Here is a 20,692-nt window from a genome sequence, read left to right as displayed (position 1 = left end):
TCTTAGCCTGGTCTTTTATTTTAGTTTTTTAGGTCTCTTTTATGAGGTCTTAAATGCGTAGCAAATCTGTACTGTGAGTAACTTATTTTGCCACCAAACGTTAAGCTTTAGAAATTAAAAAAATGTTTAGATGATAAATTTCTTGCAGCACAATACTATAAAATCACATTATAGTATGTGTTTTTATATCTACGGAGTTTTAAACTTGGTGCTCTGCTACTCCTAAAATGAAAATCCACTTTGCGTCATTTCCGGTCTTTGATCTGATTGGTTACTCGACCAGGAAGAGCGTCTGTTTGAACACTTTAAACCACGTTATTGGTGCGTTCGGAGACTTTTCAATTCCAAACGGCTGAAGCCCAGAAAAAGCTGGTGAGGGTTTTTCCAAAAGCAAATCCAGACAGGTCTACAACTGAATGTCTGCGTGAAAGAGATTGTAATTTTAAAAAACAGCCTTTTATTGTGAGGTAGGTGGAATAAAGAATTTCTGTCACGGCATTAGATAGCTTTTCTCAGAGTTTGTTGAATTGTTATTCATATCCTTTTACTAGCTAAACCGGCGTTGGCCAACGGTAGTTCTTGGCTTTTTCAAATGTTTATCTTTCATCAGGTTTAGTAAAGTTTAATCATAAAATATAAGACATAAACAATCTAACGAAATGTTAATATTTTTACGTTCACTTGCATAAAATGTATGGCTGCTTTTCTTTCTGTTAACATCCGTTGGATGTTTCGGACTACAGGCCGCATGTAGTCACACACTAATTAAAATGAAATCTTTCTGTTTTTCTGTGTTCGTATTTACACTTCTCTGACCACATTTTAGATTTTCTTATTGACTTCAGCAATAACTAATTATCCTTCAAACTCCGTCAAATTGTAATAGTAATAACAACTGCAGTTATCATCATCGTATATGTATTTATTCTTGTGTATTTGCACATCATGCTAGTGTAATGTATAATATCTCGTAAACGGGTTGTGGGGTTTTAAAATTGAAACTCAATGTTGTGATGTGGCCTCGACCTGAGAAGACCTATTGCAAAATTAACATTACCGCCCTCTAGTGGTTAAACACGATACTACTTAGTGTTATTTATTTATTTATTTTTTATTGTACATTTTTCAATTTACAGACATTCACAGTCACTTGCACAATAAACAATTGTTAATATCTAACACACATATAAGACCGAAAAAACAAAAAACAGTAATATTTTTAACAATGTGTGTACCTTTTTTTTTTTTTTTTTTTTTGTAGATGCTCATTTATTTTACAAGTTACTTTGAGATGTTTCGTCATTTGTTTTCTTGTATTTTCTAAATATGTTTTGTCACATTTTTTTTTACCCATAGTTTTTAATGATTTTATTGGTATTTTAATTTTTTATGAACACAATCTTAAGTGTTACTTTGCACTGTGGCAGCTTTTACAAATGACAGTGTTTTAATTCACTTAATTTAACTATCGTTATTTCTTAAAATTTTCAATGTTTCTTGTTAATTATTTAAGTTAGGTTTAATGCTATTACAACAGGGACATGTAATATTGATATAAATATTTAGAAAAAAGGTCCCATTTACTTGAAGTTGATTAAAATTTCAATTAACTTCATGACTTGATGTACACCATTGTATCCAGTTGACACTGGTGTTTTTACACAAATCAATGTTTCTAATTGCAACCAATGATCATTTTAAGCCAAAGTATGCAGTCTAACTTGCACATGCCCTTATTCTGGTAAAAACATCTGGTTGTGTGCATCACTTCCACATCTACAGTGTCTTATCAGCTGCGTACAGCTTTCATGTTTCCCCCCTGTCTGCAGACTGCATGTTCATTTGTTTTTCTGTTTTTGCAGGATGAGTCTTTCTGAAGTGAATGATGAGAACTGCGGGGTCTTCCCAGGTGGGAAACTTAACAGCTTGAATCAAGACATTTTTGCTCTTGATCAACCTACTGGGAGACCTTCTATCCTGCGTCAGACGGAGAACCTGCCCAACAAGGGTCTGCCAAAGGGGATAAAGGTACAGACTGATCTAGTTTGTGTATACGTTTCACTACAAGATGACAATCTCTATTATAGTTGACTCAATTTCTGTGCTCAGGTTTGTTTTCAGACCCCACGAAGAGACCCGTTAACCAAAAGAATTCTGTCCCCCAACAAATGTGCCACTATCTCAAACGTGGATGAGTTCTTAAATGTGGATACGTCAGAGTAAGTGACTGTCTTGGATCCCAGCGTGTCTCTAAATGAATAATTGTTGCACTGATGTAAGCAAGCCTGTTGTTTCTTTTGGCAGTACTTTATCAATGGAACGTGCTTTGCAGCCACCACAAGGTTCTTTTATCTTCTATTAAGTTATTTCCTTCAGTTTAGTCTCTGTTCTTGCAGTGAGGTTAACAGACCTTTTCTTTTTTTGACAGACCTGTCATCCTATCCTGATGATGACATGCCCATTCAGTGCAAAGGCGGCTACCAGTTGGATTATGACAACCTAGATGCGATTAATCCGTTTCAGGGGTCTAACATGATCCTCCTCTCCCCTGCGAAGCCTGTTGTGGACCATCCACCCGAGAATATCCAAGAGGAGCCAAATGTTGAAGATCTGAGACAAGATGACACACTTCCTTTCATACCATCCGTGGATAACTCCCTTGCTGATGTCAACATCAGCTCCACAGACAGCAGTGTGGTCATCGTGACTATGAACGAGACGGTTGAAGGGCAGGATGCCTGCGCGGCCTCATTTGATGAAGATCGAGCTGCTAACGTGCCTGCAAACTCTGATCTGAACAAACCCGGGAACACTTTTGAAGAGGACGCTCCACTTCCAGCCAAAGGTTCTTATAATTTCGATTTTGAAAACCTTGATGCTATCAACCCTTTTCAGATTGGGGGTTCTAAGATTCAGAATTCACCTGTTCTTGGGAGAAAGGTGCCAGATGATGGCGCACCTGCAGAAACAAACAAACCTGCAGCAGTGGTTTGTGTAGTGGAGGTTCCCCAGGAGGCGGCTGTCCACCCTGAGGCAAAACCCATAGCTGCAGTGGCTCCTGTATCGGCTAGTACAGCCAAGCCATCGCTACTTGCACCTGAGCCGGTCAGTGCTCTAGTCAAAGAAGGAGCAGTCAAACTGGAGTTTAGTTTTGGTGATGGCAGCGAGGTTAAACCAAAGCCTCCAAAGAAGTTTAGCAAAAGACCTTCTGGTGTCAAACCTAAAGAGAAAAAGCAAGCCGCTCACCCCAAACCAGTGATTGAAGCTCCTCCAACAGCCGATGCTGTCGATGCTTCAGCTCCTAAAGGTCCTTACTCATTCGACTTTGAAAAGTTTGATCATCCAAACTTCAATCCTTTCGGTACAAAAACAAATGTTAGCAATTCATCCGAGAGCAGTGAGAAAATGAGTCCTGTGCTCAGAGAAACGTCTCCAGAACAAACAAGCAATCCAGAGGAAAACAAGTCTCTAGCATCAGAGAGGTGAGCTTCATTAGAATATTCAGCTTATTTACTGTCAACCACAATGCAATTGGTGTGAAAGAAATCTTTCTGCCCTTTATAGTGCTGCAGAAGCTTTGCCATCCTCTGAACCTTGTCCCGAAGCGGTAAGCAGAGCAACTTGGAAACTTTAGCCTGAATTTTTTCACATACAAACTGACATTTTCTCTGACTATTCCAAGATTCCTGAAAGTGAAAGTGAGCAGCGTGCTCCGCAGGTTTCCGAGCTGACTCCACCTGCGCAGACACCTCAAACAAACATGTCAGACTTTAATGATGAGTTTGTCCCTGGATCCATGTGTGAGTAAAAATGTTGGGTTTGCCCAAGTTTTTCACAATTATAATGTTTGTAACGCTGGGCTCTTCTTTTCCTTAGTCTTGGCCAGTGACTTTGATGGGCAGATCGACTATCTTGAACAGTTTGGATCCAGCAATGTAAGCTCACATGACAGCAAATGGACAGTTTGTGAAAGTCTGGTTTGATTTTTATGTTCATATTTTGCCAAAAGTTTAAGGAGTCTGCGCTCAGGAAGCAGTCTTTGTACCTAAAGTTTGATCCTTTATTGAGAGAGAGTCCAAAGAAGCATGCAGGTCCTACTGCCTCCATGCATGTTCCACCCCCTTCTGCCTTTGCCTCACGGTATGTTACCCTGTTTTTATTTTTTCTTTAAAGTCCCACTTTTAATCTATTGTAAAAGGGTTTCCAGTGGTCTTTTATTTTAGGATTATGGTGATATTTTTTTTTTTTTTTTTGGCACAAAAAAAACCTATGTTGTTTTCTAGGATTAAGCTTCTGCACATTGAAAGGAGTTAATTAGAAATTTGCCTCTGAGTTGTGAGAGCTTGTGATCTGCCCAGTGTATTTTCTATGTCACAAATAAGCTCTTTTTCAAACTCCATTTTATTCATCTGTTCCCAATTTAAATAATGAAAACTGGGAAATGCAATTTAAGCTTACTTTTCTTTTATACATGTCATCAAAAAATACTACAAAAACAAGTTAAAAACTGTACATCTGACTGGTTGTCACGTATTAGATTTCAGAATTGTGTCTTCTCTTTAAGGCTTGAAAGTCAGTCGGCTAGAAAAGAGCTGGTAACGGTCCTTCCAAACGATGACTGTAAACTGCTGGAGGATGCTGCAGCATTAGTGAGTCATATGGATGATTTTATCACACGTGCACACTCGCAGTCCTTCACCATTTCACCCCAATGGGAACATTTCCTGCCTGTTTTTTGTAGACTCCTGTCCTTGAGAGCATCATCCCTCCTTTCCCGCAGCCCGCAAACACAGAAGACGCCATCATCGAAGTTTTGAAGTACAGTCAGAAGGACATGGACGCGGCTATTGCCAAAGTGCAGGCAGAGGTATTCACTTTCACTTTTAATAATAATAATAATAATGGATTGGATTTTTCTGCGCTTTTCAAGACACCCAAAGCGCTTACATTATGTCCATTATTCATTCACTCCTCATTCATACTTGGTGATGGTAAGCTACGGTTGTAGCCACAGCTGCCCTGGGGCAGACTGACAGAGGCGTGGCTGCCAGTTCGCGCCTACGGCCCCTCTGACCATCACCGGGATCATTCATGCGCATTCACACACCAGTGGAGCCACACTGGAGGCAAGGAGGGTGAAGTGTCTTGCCCAAGGACACAACGACATTTTTGGCTGGTGGGAGCGGGGATCGAACCGCCAACCCTTCGATCATTGGACGACCCGCTCAACCACCTGAGCCACTGTCGCCCCAACTAACTTTTCAAGTGATTGTCTTAGCTACCAGATTAGTTTATTAACTTGACATAAATAATGATTACTAATATTTTCTCACTCAAAGAATATTACCGTAGGATGGAAGTTAATTTCTTTTGTTTTAGTAAAAAAAAAGGTATCCGTGCATCTTTAATATAGAAAAAATCAGAATCAGGCTTTCTAGTACCGTATTTTAATGACCACGGGGCGCACCTGGTGTTAAGGCGCGGGCACATTAACGCCCCTTCGGACCCTCAGAGCCTCCAGAGTGGGTTAATAAAATAACCAGTTTCTGTTCTTTAGAGGAAACATTTTTATTTTTACTGTTCTCCCTAACTGAGTTACACAAACTGAATGCTCACACACTTACTTGCGTGGGCATCTCCCTTCGTCCTTATCCTACACACGCGCTTAGCGAAAACGCTGCTGCCTTCAGGACAAACATAAACACACACACACACACAGGCTTGCGCCGTGTGTCTGCTTTTCTCCTTCCTGTATGCGCTGGCGAAAACACAGGCTTACGCACACACACAAACACTCAGTGTGTGTTTAAAAAAAAAACAGCAAGAGAAAGTCTGAGTTAGTTTTGATTTATTTTTTCTCCACATAGCTGATAGCTGGAGTTCAAACAGGGCTTCAGCCATTTTGTAAATAGTGTTGTGGGGACCTGAGCCTTAGCCCCGCCCATGGCCACTAAGACTCATGGGAAGTGTTGATGTCCACACCATGAGTTAGGGAGCTGTGAAGAGAAGTCGGCCTCATGTTGTTACACTGTCCTTGAGTCACTCACCTACTTCTCCGGTGCTTCTCAGCAACTCATTAGGTGCCCCACCTCTTAAGGCGCCCCCTACAGTCTGTCTTTAAAGGGCGCCTTATAGTTGTTTAAAAACATTTTACTTTTGTATTACTCTGAAAAAACGTCGAAGAAAACTAATCATTCAAAATCTTTTGAGTGTTTGGCAAATAGTAACTCTTGTTTTGTAATCAGGATTGAACTGCAGTCAGCCTTTCATTTGTGTGCATTTCCTATATAGGCAAAAGAAAAAGAGCAGCACTGGAGTGACAAGTATGACAAGCTCCAAAATGATGGTCAACAAATGAGGCGAGTTGATGCCGAGCCAATTTTTTATATTTTTTTGACATTTCAGATGCTTTAAATATTGAATAAATATTTTTTCTGTCACAGGAAGATGATCATTGAATTCGAACTCGCCATCGCAAAAACGATGGGTAAGTTAACCTTCATCACAGAAGGGGGGCAGGTTTTTGGAAAAGGCTGTTCATGCTCCAATTTTCTGCCATCAGCTGATCACGAGAAAGAGAGGGAAGAGGCACGAGAAAACCTCAAAAAGGCCCTGCAGGAGAAAGAGCAAGTTTCCAGTGAGCTGAATACCATAGAAAAATCTTTTGCTGAGCTTTTTAAGAGACTGGAGAAGTACAAGGAAATGGTAGAGGGTTACAAAAAGGTATGGGTTAATGAGCATTTTTTTGTGTAATTTACTTTTTTTTTAATGTAAGGGTATTTAAGTAGTTGTATTTTCTGTAGAATGAAGAGATACTGAAGACTCGTGCACAGGATTACCAGGAAAGAATCAAAAAGGAGGAGCAGCGCTACCAGATCCTCAAAGCTCATGCTGAGGGGAAAATTGGCCAGTAAGTTTTTGTTTTTGTTTTTTGTCTGTAGGTTTTCAAGCTTAGAAAGATTTCAGGACATAAAGATTTTGTCCTTCTTTCCTTAGAGCAAATGAAGAAATTGCTGAGGTTCGATCTAAATACAAGGCAGAGTTCTCAGCTCTTCAGGCACAGCTACGCCGGGAGCAGCTGAAGGTTCAGTCCGTGGAGAAACGTCTGGATCAGAAAGTGAGTCAACAGAAATAAGCTTGCGTTTGCAAATTTGACTATAAAACTGGAACGACACCAATCTTTTTTTGTCTCCCATTCAGGAAAAGGAGGCCCAGGAGCTCACCAAACTCTGTGATGACCTGATCTCTAAAGTTCAGAAGGGCTGAGCTTGTTTGTAAATACTGTATTTTTGTGTCCATATCATTTTTTTGTGTAGTGTTTTTCTGTTTATCAGTGTTCTGATGATACTGTTTAACAAAAAGAAAATAAAGATAATTTTACAAGTTTTACCATTGAAAATTTGATTTTTCACGTGTGGGCCACTAGAGGGCAGTGTTTCCACTTGCATCTGTGCATTGGGACTTGAAGCTTTAGTTTTGGATCTGCAGGTAACACGAGTCTCTATGTTAATCAGTGCAGAGTGCTCTTAAGTGCACAGATGGAAAACTTGTCATTCGTCCGGAGCCAAAGCTCATCTCCATGCTGCGATTCTCCCAACAAACAACAGCTCACCTCATACAATGCTCCCCTTCTTTCCTCAGCAATCACTGGGTCTTGTCACATCACTCCCACAGCAGGACAATGTACTTCCTAAATGGTGAAAGGAAACCCTACCTAGATCAGAGTTGAATGAGATGGTGATGCAGAGGCGGAGAAGGGGGACGATTCACTTAAACGGAGAAAAGATGTCAGCCGTTTGGGTGTAGTCTTGCAGGGGACATCACTCATCTAAAAAGCAACCGTGAGACTGCTCTGGTGTCTATTCAGTCTTTCATCCCCGTCGCTCGTGTCCCTCTGGCTGCCCTTTGAGTCACCCTCCAACACTCTGCTCTGCTCTGAGGACGACACTACACCTGTGAGAGAACCTGGCCCTTTTGTTCATGAGATGCTCAGCCTCAGCTTTGGTTTACAGCCACAAAAAAACCATTCTAAAAGAAAAAAATAGTCCAGAACAGCACCCAAACTGATTTCAGTTTTTTTAATCAAACTATCAAATCTTAAAGAATGCATCATACAAGATTGTCAAATACAAGCTACTTGAAAAAATACCTAAATATTGGCAATAAAGTAAATGCGAATAAACAAGTGAACAAAGTTTTCAAAATGTACAACACACAACAGTATACTTTAATAACATTCAATAGATAAGTGAAATGCCTTACTCTGAAAAATAAACCTTTAAATTCTTTTAGGAAAATAAATTAAATATTCTGATTACAGCTTCATAAACTGCTTGGATAAGGTGGGGGTCAAAAAGACTAAATCTCTTCTGGTTTATGTCAAAATGCTACTGACTAGTAATGCTACCTACAGAAAGCTCAAACGAGACTGAAAACCAAGAGAAGAAACCACGGAAAAACTGGAAATAAAAACGTTTCGGGAAGTGTTGCATGCCATGAAGAAGGAACAGAGGTTGGGGTAAAGATGGCTAAAGGATAGTGGTCAGTATTCCCAGCATAATGAATGTCTAAGAAACACAACGACAACCTGAGTAGGAGCATTAAACCAGCCCTTTTGTAAAACTTGAGTACCGTGTTCATTTAGCGCATCCTCAGTAGCTGATGATGATGCTGAATGAAGAAAAATGTAAAGTTCAGCCATGAAGGGGTCTGAATAGCTGCAATGGACCTCACACTCTTCAAAAATGTCCTTTTAAGTGCACAAGTGGTGTGAGATTCAAACGGGTAATAAAAAAAAAAAGCACCAGGTACATTTTTATAACACACTGGCCACTGATGAACACTTTCTCAGAAAATATCTAGGAAAGTGAGATTCAAAGTCTGAGGCACTGTGGGGAGTATGTGGCACTGAGGCTAACACTGAAAATGAATGTGTTGGTGCTGGTGTACTTTCCCGTCCACGTGAGAGTGAGTGTGTGTGTGAATGTCGGTGTAGATTTTGGGGTAGATTTTAGGAGGGACCGTTGGTCCTCCCTGGCCTAAGAGCAGCTGCTGCTGAGCCAAATACTCTTCATAGTTTAAGGAGGTCATGCAGTCTTTGTCTGGGCTGGAGGAACTGGATGATGGTGGCACGCAGCCCCTGTCTCGGTCCCGGTACGGTGGCCGATGGGAGCTCTGCAGGACCTGTGCCGCTGGAGCGCTGGGAGGGGGGCAGTGCTTTCTGCTCTGGCAGAACCACAGCAGCACGGCGCCGAAGATGAACACAATTCCTGCAGGGATGCCAATGATGACAGGCCAAGGGAGAGTGGTGGATGCTGCCGGGAAGACATGCGTGATGGGAGGTTTTGTGTCTGCAGAAAAAGGGAGAGAAAGGAATTTTAAGACAAGTTTGTGAAATTTCATGTTTTGGTGTTTTTCAATCCTTTACATAATCTTTAAGTTTCTTTCCTTATTTGAAAAATTGTTTTCTACAAAATTGTAAAGAGTTCTACCTGGCAGAACAGTCAGGAAGGCACTGCGGAAGCTGTAGCCCATAGTGTTGGCACCTAAGCAAATGTACATGCCAGCATCCTCCTCTTTGGCGCGGGTAATGAGCAGCTTATTGAGGTATGACCCGTCGGGCCGGGACCATACCTCACCGGCGGGCAGCACAGCAAATCTGTGATCTTCCACTTCGATGGTGGAGTTGTAGCGGTTCTCTTCGTGAGGCTCCACACGCTTGAGCCACTGAATGACCGGCTTAACATCACTCCTCACTTTGCACTGGAAGGATGTGGTGCCTCCGTAGTCCACGGTTGTGTTGACTGGATGGGTGCCTGTCAGGACAGGCTTGGAATTTGTCCTCTCTGCAGAAGCACAACCAAATAAATATCACATCTCAGAGCACACAAAGACATTGACCTGATAGCCTCTCTGCGGCTGGTAGGAGTTTTTACATATCCACATTCGCCCCTGGCTTAGAACTTGTAATTGATGAGAGAGGGAGGAATAACTCATGCAACACAAGAAGTATTTGTGATTAGTTTCCTCTCTTTCTGTGCTCCTGGTAGTACAGCACGCATTTCTCATGGAAAGGGGTGCAGTGGGTCTGGCAGACAGCTGGGCTTTAATCAGCTCCAGACTGGGTGGATGGTCTCTGAAGCTGAACAGCCTTGCTCCTTCTACCCCCAAGTAAAAACACAGAGGGGCAGCTTGCGCTCGCACTGTCAGTGTGCCTCTCCTGTACGTGATTACTGAAGCACATCCATCCAAGCCGAAAGATCGACCGATCGCAATCAAACTTCAGGAAAAGGTCAACCAAAGAGAAATTACAGCTTTGCCATTGTCAGACTCAAACACCGCGCTTGCATTGATTGATTCTTTCAAGTTCACACAGCTGTGAACATTAAACCCCTAATATAACCCAAACAAACAGAAGTAAGCACTCAAATGAAGTTCAGCTAAGTTGTAATACATCAGTGGGGAGGCTATGAGATACTCACGTATGACTTCAACTTTGTATGTGGCGTTGATCTCCCCCGCCTGATTGGACACCCTGCATGTGTATCTGCCACTGTGCTGTGGCATCAGGTTCCTGAGGCTCAGCGTCCATTTCTTCTGACGGCCCTCGCCCACCTCTTGCTCGGTCAGGGGTCTGTCGTCCTTTAGCCAAATGATGTCTGGTCGAGGATTTCCACTGGCTGCGCACTTGAGCCGCACCGAGCTTCCCACGGGACGAGCGATCACTCGCTTCCTCATCTTTGTTGGCTGTGAGAAGCGAGGACGCACTTGCATAGCAAACAAAAAGTTTTGAAAACTTTGAGATGATGGAGTATTTTTGCATTTTTGCCAACTACATTAATAAAATTGTTACAAAGCACATTAGCACACACATTTAGATCGTTGATTTATCATAGAACCAAATCCATAATCCTCTTACCAAATTTTTCAATGCTGAGCTCTGATTTTGCTCCCTCAGGTTTTCCAGTCTTATCAGAACCTGGGTCATCTGTTGAAACAAAAGGACAAAAGTGAGTAAAATCAAGCTGGATACATAAAGATGCTTATAATGTTCCAGATTTTCTCAGAGCCTTTAACCAACCCCTGCAGGGGTTGAACGCTTGGGTCTGACTCTGTGGGATTTGGAAGTAACACGATCGCTTTTCATAAACCCTGATGCAAGGGACAGCTGTGGCGTTTAGGTCATGGGCTGACATCACACAGCCACGCTAAGACAGGGCTTAGAGAAAATATAATGAGTGAAACCTAATTCACACTTTGTCATCCATATTTTCTTTATAAATGGGCTATAGGGAAATAATGGAGGTGAAAGGGTATTTGCAAATTAATAACAAAGTAGACAGTTCTAGAGGAAAATCTATCATATCACATAAAATTTGATATTTCATTATCGAATAAATTACAAATAAATATTATTTTTGCAACTCGATCAGGACATTTTTTCCCTTTTAGGGCGTTCATGTTGATTTATTTTTTCAATGTAGGTTTATGTTGGATTTTTATACACACACTTTGATTCCCTCCTTTCATTGGTTCAGGTAAAAAGACCAGATGTGACTTCTAACCCTCTCGTTCTGACTCCCTCTGAGTCCCCCCAAAACCCTCAAAGCTCTCTAGGGTTCTGAAGGTACAAACCCTCCTTTGTTTGTCCCCTGCAGCCTTAAGCCCAGTCATGATGTCATGGCTATTTGAAGGGGTTTAACTGGCCAACTATAATAACCCATTCCTTAAAAAAAGGAGAAAGAAAAAAACGGCCTCCACTGGAAGAAATATTTCTCTGTTTCTCACTCGGGCTCCCCACATTCCTGCCGGGTCCTTAACCTCCCAATCCAAACAGATCTTGGTCCCACACTGCTGGGGTTTTCTTTCTAGCTTCTTGAATCTATTTCCTCTCTGCTTTTAAAGACTCCACGAAACAGTGGTGCTCTTTATTCTGTATGTCTGAAGAGTAAAATGTACCCCCCCTTTGCACTACTGTCTTAACTCAAATCAGTGTCACAAAAGATCAAGGAAAGTAGGGGCATGTAATTGCTTAGCGTGAAAAAACATAAATAAATGTTGAGACTTGGTTTGGAGTTAGCTCTTGTATAATTGCTAGACGATTGGATCCAGCAACCAAAAAATGCTTAATGTGCTGCATGAAGTTCAAGTTTTCCTCAAAACAGAAAGGAAGTAGTGACTTTATAGCACACCTATTCAACTAAGAGGGAGTAAAACCCACACATTTATTATGAAACAGTCAGCCCTTTTTCCCCAACATGACTTGAATTCATTCAGTGTTTAGAGTCTGACGCCATCCCCTTCCTCATTCACAAATCCAGAAACAGGAAAAGGGTCACCGCGTATGCTCTCTGCATGGCAGAATGGCAGGAAAAGGCCTGATGGTTTTGAGGTCACAATGAACTCCAGATGTTTTTGGGGACATTGTAAAGTCCAGGAAAAAGTTATAAACAGTGGCTTTCTGGAAGCCACTGCTGGAAGGCTCCACACAGCTATACCACATGTGGTCAGCGGGATTTGGGGCATTTAATCTAACAGCTGACCCAACAATACCGCCAGAGAAATGAAACATGCACCACAAAAGCCAGCATTCGTGTGTAGAAATAATAAGCAAGCTTTGCCTTTGCCTTGTTTACGTTGCTCGTCCAGAAATAAACATTAACCCCAGTACTGTCAATGTAAATGTGACAATCTGCTACTAAAGCTAAAGTCAAATCGTTTGTGGTCCGAGTGGCTGAACACAGAAAAGCCGTGTGCATCTGCCTCTCCTGGTTTGTGCTGAGGGGTGACGGGGCCAGTTGTCAGGAGACCACCCCAAACAGCGACCAAACAGCCAGCTGGAGGGATTGAGGAGGCGCCAAGACTGACTGGATTCTTCAGATAGCTCTTGGGGAAGGAAGGCCGTCCACTGGCAGATGGGACAAGGAGTAACTCCCCACCCCTCCTCAAAAAACACCACAATCATTACTTCCAAGCTCTCTCCCCTTTTCTTTATCTGTACTTTGCTTGACTTCACTTTTGGTCCCCTAGTCATATTAAAAAGTTATGTTTTCCACATTGAGCCTTGAACCTCAACAGCAGCCAGGATCAGTCAGCCCGTTCACCTCGATCAGCCCTCTGAAGATGCTTTTTTAACTTTTTCACTCTGTGATCCAGTAAGAATAACAGACTGGCGTGATGAATACTGTATGTTACGCTGGAGTCTGCTACCCCTCATTTACGAAATGTGAAATAAATAAAATCTTTTCTTATGATCTTTTCAAGCAACATAATTACATCCACAGAAGGTTAATTGCACACAACCAAATTTATTATCCAATGCAGCTCCAACGGAAAGTGAGCACGATAACGGCGGATTATTTGGCTGTTAAAGGCTGACTTTGATTCGGGGTATTTTTGCTGTGAGGCCCCCTCATCTGAATTAAAAGCAATCCTTTTTTTGGACAATTACCAACAAAAACAAACTCTGTGAGGACGGCCTGGCAACATCGAAGCTCTGACATGAACAAGAAAAAGAAGAGCAGAGGATGTGAGATGCAGACTGATCCTCAAGCATTGACTGTTGGCTTCATTAGTGGATGAAATTGAGAGAAAAAAGAACAAATCCGAAATAAGTCCTATTTTATCAGACTATCAAAGGCAAAAATATCTATACATCATTAAAGAATATATATTGATCAAAATCTGACAGGATTTTGCCTCTGATAAGTACTGCCATTCAAACTCACAAACTTTTAAATTTACAAAAACAGTTCAAATGATCCCAAATACATATTAGCTATCACTTGAACATAGAATAAAGGTGTTGTTTTAAAAGCCAGTCATTTAGATCCTATGCCAATCTAACACTTGTGCAAATTTGCAATTTTAATTAATGCAGTATTTTATCCAGAATGCTTCATAACGCTATAAAAAACTCTATAAAAAGTTAAACAGAGATACAGTTGTAATAAACTGGAAGTGGTTATCGTAAGTGCAAGGTGTTCACCGTTTCTGGAAAGTGCTATTTGCGCAAATAAAATCCATCTCAAGAGAAAGCAATAAACATTAAACACTATAGCTTCGGGTTTTTTTTAAGCAATACAACATCATTTAAAAAGCCTTTTTGAGTATCTGAAAGGTTGTGTCAACATCCATATATTCACTCTGAGCCATGACTCGTTTGGGACTTTTTCCACAAATAACACAGCAAACAGTGAAAAAGCAGTCAGCCTCCATTCCAAAAACATGACTGCCTTTGAAATCTCTTGCCAGTGAGGAGAAAGTCAAATATGACTCCAAGAAATGATGTTACAGAGCTGCCAAATGTTATTTTTTAAAGATGTGCCAAAACCTTGTTGTGTAAATATAAACTCTGAAATAAAAAAAACTGTGTAGTCATTTACTAGAACTAGCTAAGCTTTAGGTTTTACTGACAAATTCAGGTAATTTTTGATACTGACCTTCCTCGCGATAACACTTTAATGATGTAGAGTGTTTTAATTTCCTGCACCCCCATTTAACACAACTGTGTTAAGGTTAAAAATGTGAAAAAACATACAGTCAGGACCATAAATATTTGGACAGAGACACATTCTAATTTTGCCTTGGTACATTACCACAGTGAATTTTGAATAAAACAACTCAGATGCCATTGAAGTGCAGACTTTCCGCTTTTATTCCATGGGCTGAACAAAAAGATTGCATAAAAATGTGAAAAACGAAAGCCTTTTTTAAACACAATCCCTTTATTTCATGGGCTTGTAAGTAATTGGACAAATGACATAACAAAATGGTCATTACTAATATTTGGTTGAAAACCCTTTGTTGGCAATGACAGCCTGAAGTCTTGAACTCATGGACATCACCAGATGCTGGGTTTTCTCCTTCTGAATGCTCTGCCAGGCCTTTACTGCAGCGGCTTTCAGTTGCTGTTTGTTTGTGGGCCTTTTTGTCTTAAGTTTAGTCTTCAACAAGTGAAATGCATGCTCAGTTGGGTTAAGATCAGGTGACTGACTTGGCCATTCAAGAATATTCCACTTCGTTGCTTTAACAAACTCCTGAGTTGCTTTGGCTGTATGTTTTGGGTCGTTGTCCATCTGTATTATGAAACGCCGCCCGATCAGTTTGGCTGCATTCACCTGGATCTGCGCAGACAGTATGTTTCTGAACACCTCAGAATTCATTGGGCTGCTTCTGTCCTGTGTCACGTCATCAATAAACACTAGTGTCCCAGTGCCACTAGCAGCCATGCACCCCCAGACCATCACACTGCCTCCACAGTGTTTTACTGATGATGTAGTGTGCTTTGGATCATAAGCTTCTCCACGCCTTCTCCATACTTTTCTCTTGCCATCATTCTGGTAGAGGTTGATTTTGGTTTCATCTGTCCAAAAAATGTTTTTCCAGAACTGTGCTGGCTTTTTTAGATGCTTTTTAGCAAAGTCCAATCTAGCCTTCCTATTCTTGAGGCTTATGAGTGGCTTGCATCTTGCAGTGTACCCTCTGTATCTACTTTCATGCAGTCTTCTTTTTATGGTAGACTTGGATATTGATACGCCTACCTCCTGGAGAGTGTTGTTCACTTGGTTGGCTGTTGTGAACGGGTTCCTCTTCACCATGGAAATGATTTTGCCATCAGCCACCACTGTTGTCTTGGACGTCCAGGTCTTTTTGCGTTGCCGAGTTCACCAGTGCTTTCTTTCTTTCTCAGGATGTACCACACTGTTGATTTTGCCACTCCTAATACTGTAGCAATTTCTGGCATGGTTTTTTTTGGCCCCTTTCACCTGCGTGGAGAGCTCCTTTGACCGCATGTTGTCTGTTCACAGCAAAATCTTCAAAATGCAAGCACGAGTCCTCTAATCAACTCCAGGCCTTTTATCTGCTTCACTCATAATGATATAGCAAGGGAATTGCCCACACCTGCCCATGCAATAGCATGGAAGTCAATTGTCCAATTACTTACAAGCCCATGAAATGAAGGGATTGTGTTTAAAAAATGCTTTAGTTTTTCACATTTTTATGCAATCTTTTTGTTCAACCCATGGAATAAAAGCTGAAAGTCTGCACTTCAATGGCATCTGAGTTGTTCTATTTAAAATTCACAGTGGTAATGTACAGAAACAAAATTAGAAAGAATGTGTCTCTGTCCAAATATTTATAGTCCTGACTGTAGTTTCCTATATGTTAAGCAAAAACTTTTTTTTTTTAAATTAGAATTGTTAGGCTTTTTTAATTAGCCCTAATAGAAAGGTTACAGGCAATAAAATATTAAAAAGGAAAAAACTTAAAACGGCCCTTTCAATTTCATGCAAACACACACTTTGTTATATATAACCAGCTTTGCATAATGAATGCCTTTTTTCACTTTAGCAAAATAAGCCGTCCTTTGAACTTCCCAGCAACCCCGTAGTGAGGGAGACCTTTAAGTAAACTTTGGTTTTGCACATTCCACCATTCATGAACATGCTTTACTACAAAAACCATTGTCCCTGTGATTTCATTCTCTGCCTGATTACAGCTTCTCTTTTGAAGTATGGCTGTCACAAGACTAGACTGTAACTCTTCCTGTGAGACAGAAGGCAGACTGGGCCAAATTAGGCATCTTAGGGTAATTAGACTAAACACCGCCTTCACGCTCCACTCCACTCATTCATCACGCTCTGCACCAATGCAGAGGAAACACACTGTATGAGTGTGCACGAGGGGCTAACACACTTGGTCAAATCCCGAACTCGTATCACACTGGCTCCACCACTGAATATGGTTCACATTGGAGCTTTAGACCTCCTGCTTTCAGAGCTTAGCCTCCAGACAAGGAAGAGCTGGAGATCCAGTTGAGCTGCAGAGAATGAAGTAGCATGAAACAATATCCCAGGCCGCTGTTGACTCTGGGCAAAAAGTAGCACATACAAAAAGTAAGAGGATTGATGCTAAACCCTCATAAATCTGCCTGCTTTTAGACCTCAACCCCTCTGAGCAATGATGTCTTCCAACAGACCTACCGAGGGGTTTTTGACAGCTAGGAAGTGTTTTATATCCGACTTTTATGCACAACAGTCAAACACCATGCAGTTTGACCGTACAAATGAGGAGCTGAGTCATTGCCATGGCCTCTGCTTTCACTTACCAGCCAGGTGGCTTTACGGATTCCAAACTGAGCTGAAGTTTTAAGTGACACATCATCAAACAATCAATTATATTTTCAAAAACCCAAAAAAGGAAAAAAGGCTGTATTTTATGAACTCAACAGAAAAAAACAGTACCAACCAATGACAATGAGGGTGTAATTGATGTTAACACTTCCAAAGCCATTCGTTGCTTTGCAGATGTAGGTCCCTGCATCATCTGCTTCCACCTCTTTGATCTTCAGGCCCATGCGGAGGATACGGAAACGAATCCAGCCACTGTGGATGTTACGGTCGTCTTTGGTCCACATAATGAGAGGTGGGGGGTCTCCTTCAACAGGGCATGGCATTTTGATGGCACTGCCCAACCGTGCCGTCTGCCTGTAAGCTACTTTTCCAGACACCCGAGGAGGCCCTGGGGAAACACAAAGACATTGCTGTTAGGAAGTGTAAAGAAAACATTGGTGAAATGCTAAAAAAAACTGGACTTTAGCAGAAAATAACAATTTCCTTTAGTTACTGCAAAAACAATCTTTTACTAGCAGTTTGCTGTCAATGTCGAGGAAATGCCCATTTTTTTGTCACAAGTTGGTATATTTATAGAGAATAAAGTACATTCTGTTGCAAACTCATCCAACTGCTGTCATGTTTACAGCAAATGTGGTGATCCAGTCTGGATCTCTCGATCTAATGAGATTAATAATAAAAATCATGCAGCACACTGGCCCTGCTGTGAAGCCAACTTTAGCATGAATCTTTGCAAGCGTGGTCTTTCCTTATTTCCTTCTATTGTAAAACAAAAAAAAATGTTTTGGATTTTTATCTTTATATCACACATTTTTGAAAAATCAACATACGAGTGAAAAACTATAGAAAAAAAAGACCAAAACAATTTTGAAATTCCTCAGAAATGATGATTTAAGTATCAGGAACACTGCTGGAGGGATGTTTTATCATTCGGTATTCTCGTGTTCACTGACATCGGTCAAAAATTCCCCACAGAAGTTCAGCTGGGTTTATAGTGAAATGTGAAGGCCACACCATGTGATTCTCTTAACTTTGATAATCGTTAAACTTTTCATTAACCCACTGTGGACCACAGAAGAAAGCATTGTCTTTACTGAGGGAGGATAACCTTATTTAAAAGAGAACAAAAAAGTTTCCTCTAATTTTTTCCAACAGCAAAACATATCATCTTGGTGAGAGTCTCGATATAATCATTTCCTAATTAACCTTTTGCGCTGTTATCTTGTAGCTCTGTTGTGAGATTGTGAAACTGTGATCCCGTTTTCATGTTACCATAGAAACTGCTCTGTGTTGTATTGTACGTCCCTGTATTTATGTTTGGTACCTGCCAGCAATTTAAAGGCCACATCATTTCCCACCAGCAGACTTAGATGTTTAGATTTTGACCAGAACTAAATCATTAAAAGTTGTAACTACTGGTAAAAAGGTGATAACTGAATGCACATGTTTTTTTTAACAGCCTGACTATTTACATTTTGAGATAATAACAGCAAAAACATCTAGCAGTGAAAAAAAATAGTCCAACACAATTTTCCAAAAGAACTTTTTTCATGTAATCTTTTTCATCGGATTCATTTGAATTGTTAGTGATCTTCATAAAGACACAATAAAGACACAATAATAAACAGATTCTCACAATTGCATAGCTAGTTTTACCGGTAAGTATGAATTTGGAGGAGCCATGTGCTTTTCTTTTAAGTTTCTACCATTTTCTCAATGTAAAAAATATAGTTAAATATAAAACCTACAGTATTTTTAATAAAAAGAAATCTGAACACATATTATAAACCTGTAAATGCCCAAAGAAAGTAATTCTAAGAGGAGAAATAGGTTTTAAAACACATAAGCTCACACTAACTGTTAGAGAAAATAATGTTGATGGTAAGTATTATTATCTAACCAGAGGTCCTGGTTTGTATCATAGTGGGGGCCTATTTATTCTCCTTGTGTGTCTGTGTTTTACCCTGGCACTTGAAGCAATTTGACAGCAAATTTGGAATTAACTCTGGGAATGACTGTGTGCTTGTTTGTTTATATGTGCTCCTGCAATAGAAATGTCTTCAGTCCAGGGTGTTTTTGGCCTGATGACAGCTGGTACAAGCTATTGGAACCAGGAAGTAACAGGTATACAGAATAAATGGACAAAACCAGTTCCTAATAAAATGAAGGCTCACACAAAAAGGGCCCCTGAAAGCATGTCTAAAATCTTTTTTTCTTTCAGAAAACGCAAGCATTCAATTTTTTGTGAAATAATCGAGAAATTTTAAAGCCCGATCTGATTGTCATTGACTAGATACACAGAGAGAGTAAGAATTTCTGGATCTGGTTTTGCGTAATGTGCAAAACATCAAAGCAATGAGGGGGGCGGCCAGAAGTGAGACGGACAGCAGACTGTTCTCCCTGCCTCCTAATTGGCTCAGATCTGTACCCTCAGATGTGGTGAAGTGGAGCAGGTCGAAACAGCCTGTGATTGTGTCAAAGGGCCTGCATTGCTGCTTGCACAGCACAAAGCCTTCAACTAACCTTCTAACACCACCACCAAAAGCTAAACAAAACCTTGAAAGAGCAGGCCAGACACAGAGGAGAAACAGGAGCTCCAGAGGGGGAAAGGGGCGGGTGGGGGGATGCAACCAAACTCTAAAGCAGCATCACCCTACAAAAGTGCACTGAGAACAGTCTGGGCTTCAGAACAAACGGCTGGTCTTGTAGCAGTAAAAACAACAGGGAAGGTAAGTACACATGACTTCTCCCAGCACACACACATACAGGCACCGGCACACACAACCGCATTCCTTTGCTGCATTTCACACATATAGTAAACAACAAGTTCATTACAGTGGAGGGGACTCAGGTAACTCCATCTGGCTGTTTCATCTATCTCAGTGCCGACAGATGTTTCTCAGCTGCAGGTAAGCTAATGCCTAAAAACACCAAACTCACTCACACTCCCCGAGTAAAGAAATGTTGCACATGCCATGAAATATGACTTTTTTGAGCAGTAAAGTCATAAAAACGTGGTCCTTTCCAGTTTCTGTCTTCCTCAGTAATTGATGAACACGCACATGCAAACTGAGTTTTCTTTCCTCTCTGTGAACGGCCTTTCCTGGTCCACATTGTTCACAGGAAATTGAAAGTGTCGTTGTTTATGTGTGTGAAGAAAACGCAACCACAGCGCTTTGGCTGTTATGAGCGGGCCCATATCTAACTCTGCTGCAGATGGGGAATGAGAACAGAGGTGCTCAAGGTTTTCTTTACTGTAGCCTCAAACTGTGGGACCACTGTTAATGGACCTCATATGAGTAAAGATCTAACTAGATCTAACTATCATGTGCAAACATATATACTTTTCTTTTTTTTTACTAATAGACGCCCGTTATCTCATCAGATTTACAGCCTGAAAGCCCCCATACCATGTGCTTCTTTCTAAATGAACGAAAACAAGACCTCATTCAAGTCAAAGGTTTTGTTGAATCAAAGCCTCCAAACATTCAAACCCTGCAATGCATTTCTTCAGTCAAAACACATTGCCTAAAAAGATCAAATCAGTTCTTTTGAAG

At 40.9% G+C, this 20,692-nt stretch overlaps 2 protein-coding genes across 9 annotated transcripts in view; one reads left to right on the top strand and one right to left on the bottom strand.

Annotated features, from left to right (window-relative positions):
* Nucleotides 1-170: 170 nt before the first annotated feature.
* Nucleotides 171-7,389, top strand: tacc3 (transforming, acidic coiled-coil containing protein 3). 2 transcript variants are annotated; one of them, XM_011490353.2, is made up of 17 exons: nt 171-467; nt 1,863-2,028; nt 2,110-2,219; nt 2,305-2,342; nt 2,429-3,482; nt 3,565-3,607; nt 3,683-3,800; nt 3,877-3,935; nt 4,010-4,140; nt 4,565-4,649; nt 4,742-4,867; nt 6,292-6,359; nt 6,444-6,487; nt 6,563-6,723; nt 6,804-6,910; nt 6,997-7,117; nt 7,201-7,389. In XM_011490353.2, exons 2-17 carry the CDS (start codon nt 1,864-1,866, stop codon nt 7,264-7,266), a joined length of 2,496 nt encoding a protein of 831 aa, XP_011488655.1. In that variant the 5' UTR covers nt 171-467; nt 1,863; the 3' UTR covers nt 7,267-7,389. The 2 variants fall into 2 exon arrangements, with proteins under 2 accessions (XP_011488655.1, XP_020569296.1); XM_020713637.3 differs by having other exon boundaries at nt 269-372.
* A 675-nt stretch (nt 7,390-8,064) lies between these two features.
* Nucleotides 8,065-20,692, bottom strand: part of LOC101156129 (fibroblast growth factor receptor-like 1) — a 28,739-nt gene continuing 16,111 nt past the window's right edge. For 6 of the 7 annotated variants that reach the window (XM_004082289.5, XM_020713554.3, XM_078940304.1 and 3 more), the window contains 5 exons: nt 17,251-17,523; nt 10,919-10,987; nt 10,482-10,766; nt 9,492-9,845; nt 8,065-9,350 (listed from right to left, as the gene is read on the bottom strand). In XM_004082289.5, coding sequence (XP_004082337.1) covers nt 8,914-9,350; nt 9,492-9,845; nt 10,482-10,766; nt 10,919-10,987; nt 17,251-17,523 — 1,418 coding nt within the window. In that variant the 3' untranslated portion in view covers nt 8,065-8,913. The remainder of the gene's footprint in view (nt 9,351-9,491; nt 9,846-10,481; nt 10,767-10,918; nt 10,988-17,250; nt 17,524-20,692) is intronic. The other variant, XM_020713555.3, reaches the window with a different exon arrangement.

This window comes from Oryzias latipes, chromosome 22 (genome assembly GCF_053564925.1).
Source record: "Oryzias latipes strain Hd-rR chromosome 22, Olatipes_Hd-rR_3.1".
NCBI classification, from domain to species: domain Eukaryota; kingdom Metazoa; phylum Chordata; class Actinopteri; order Beloniformes; family Adrianichthyidae; genus Oryzias; species Oryzias latipes.
Note: the sequence above shows the minus strand (reverse complement) of the source record. Positions and strands in the feature narration are given on the sequence as shown.

What these genes read in the sequence shown, in the direction of transcription:
- tacc3 (XM_011490353.2), top strand. Translation starts at nt 1,864, where the DNA reads ATGAGTCTTTCTGAAGTGAATGATGAGAACTGCGGGGTCTTCCCAGGT. An exon ending in TTAAATGTGGATACGTCAGA is followed by an intron (nt 2,220 to 2,304) that starts GTAAGTGACTGT and finishes TTCTTTTGGCAG; the next exon opens with TACTTTATCAATGGAACGTG. An exon ending in CTGAACCTTGTCCCGAAGCG is followed by an intron (nt 3,608 to 3,682) that starts GTAAGCAGAGCA and finishes GACTATTCCAAG; the next exon opens with ATTCCTGAAAGTGAAAGTGA.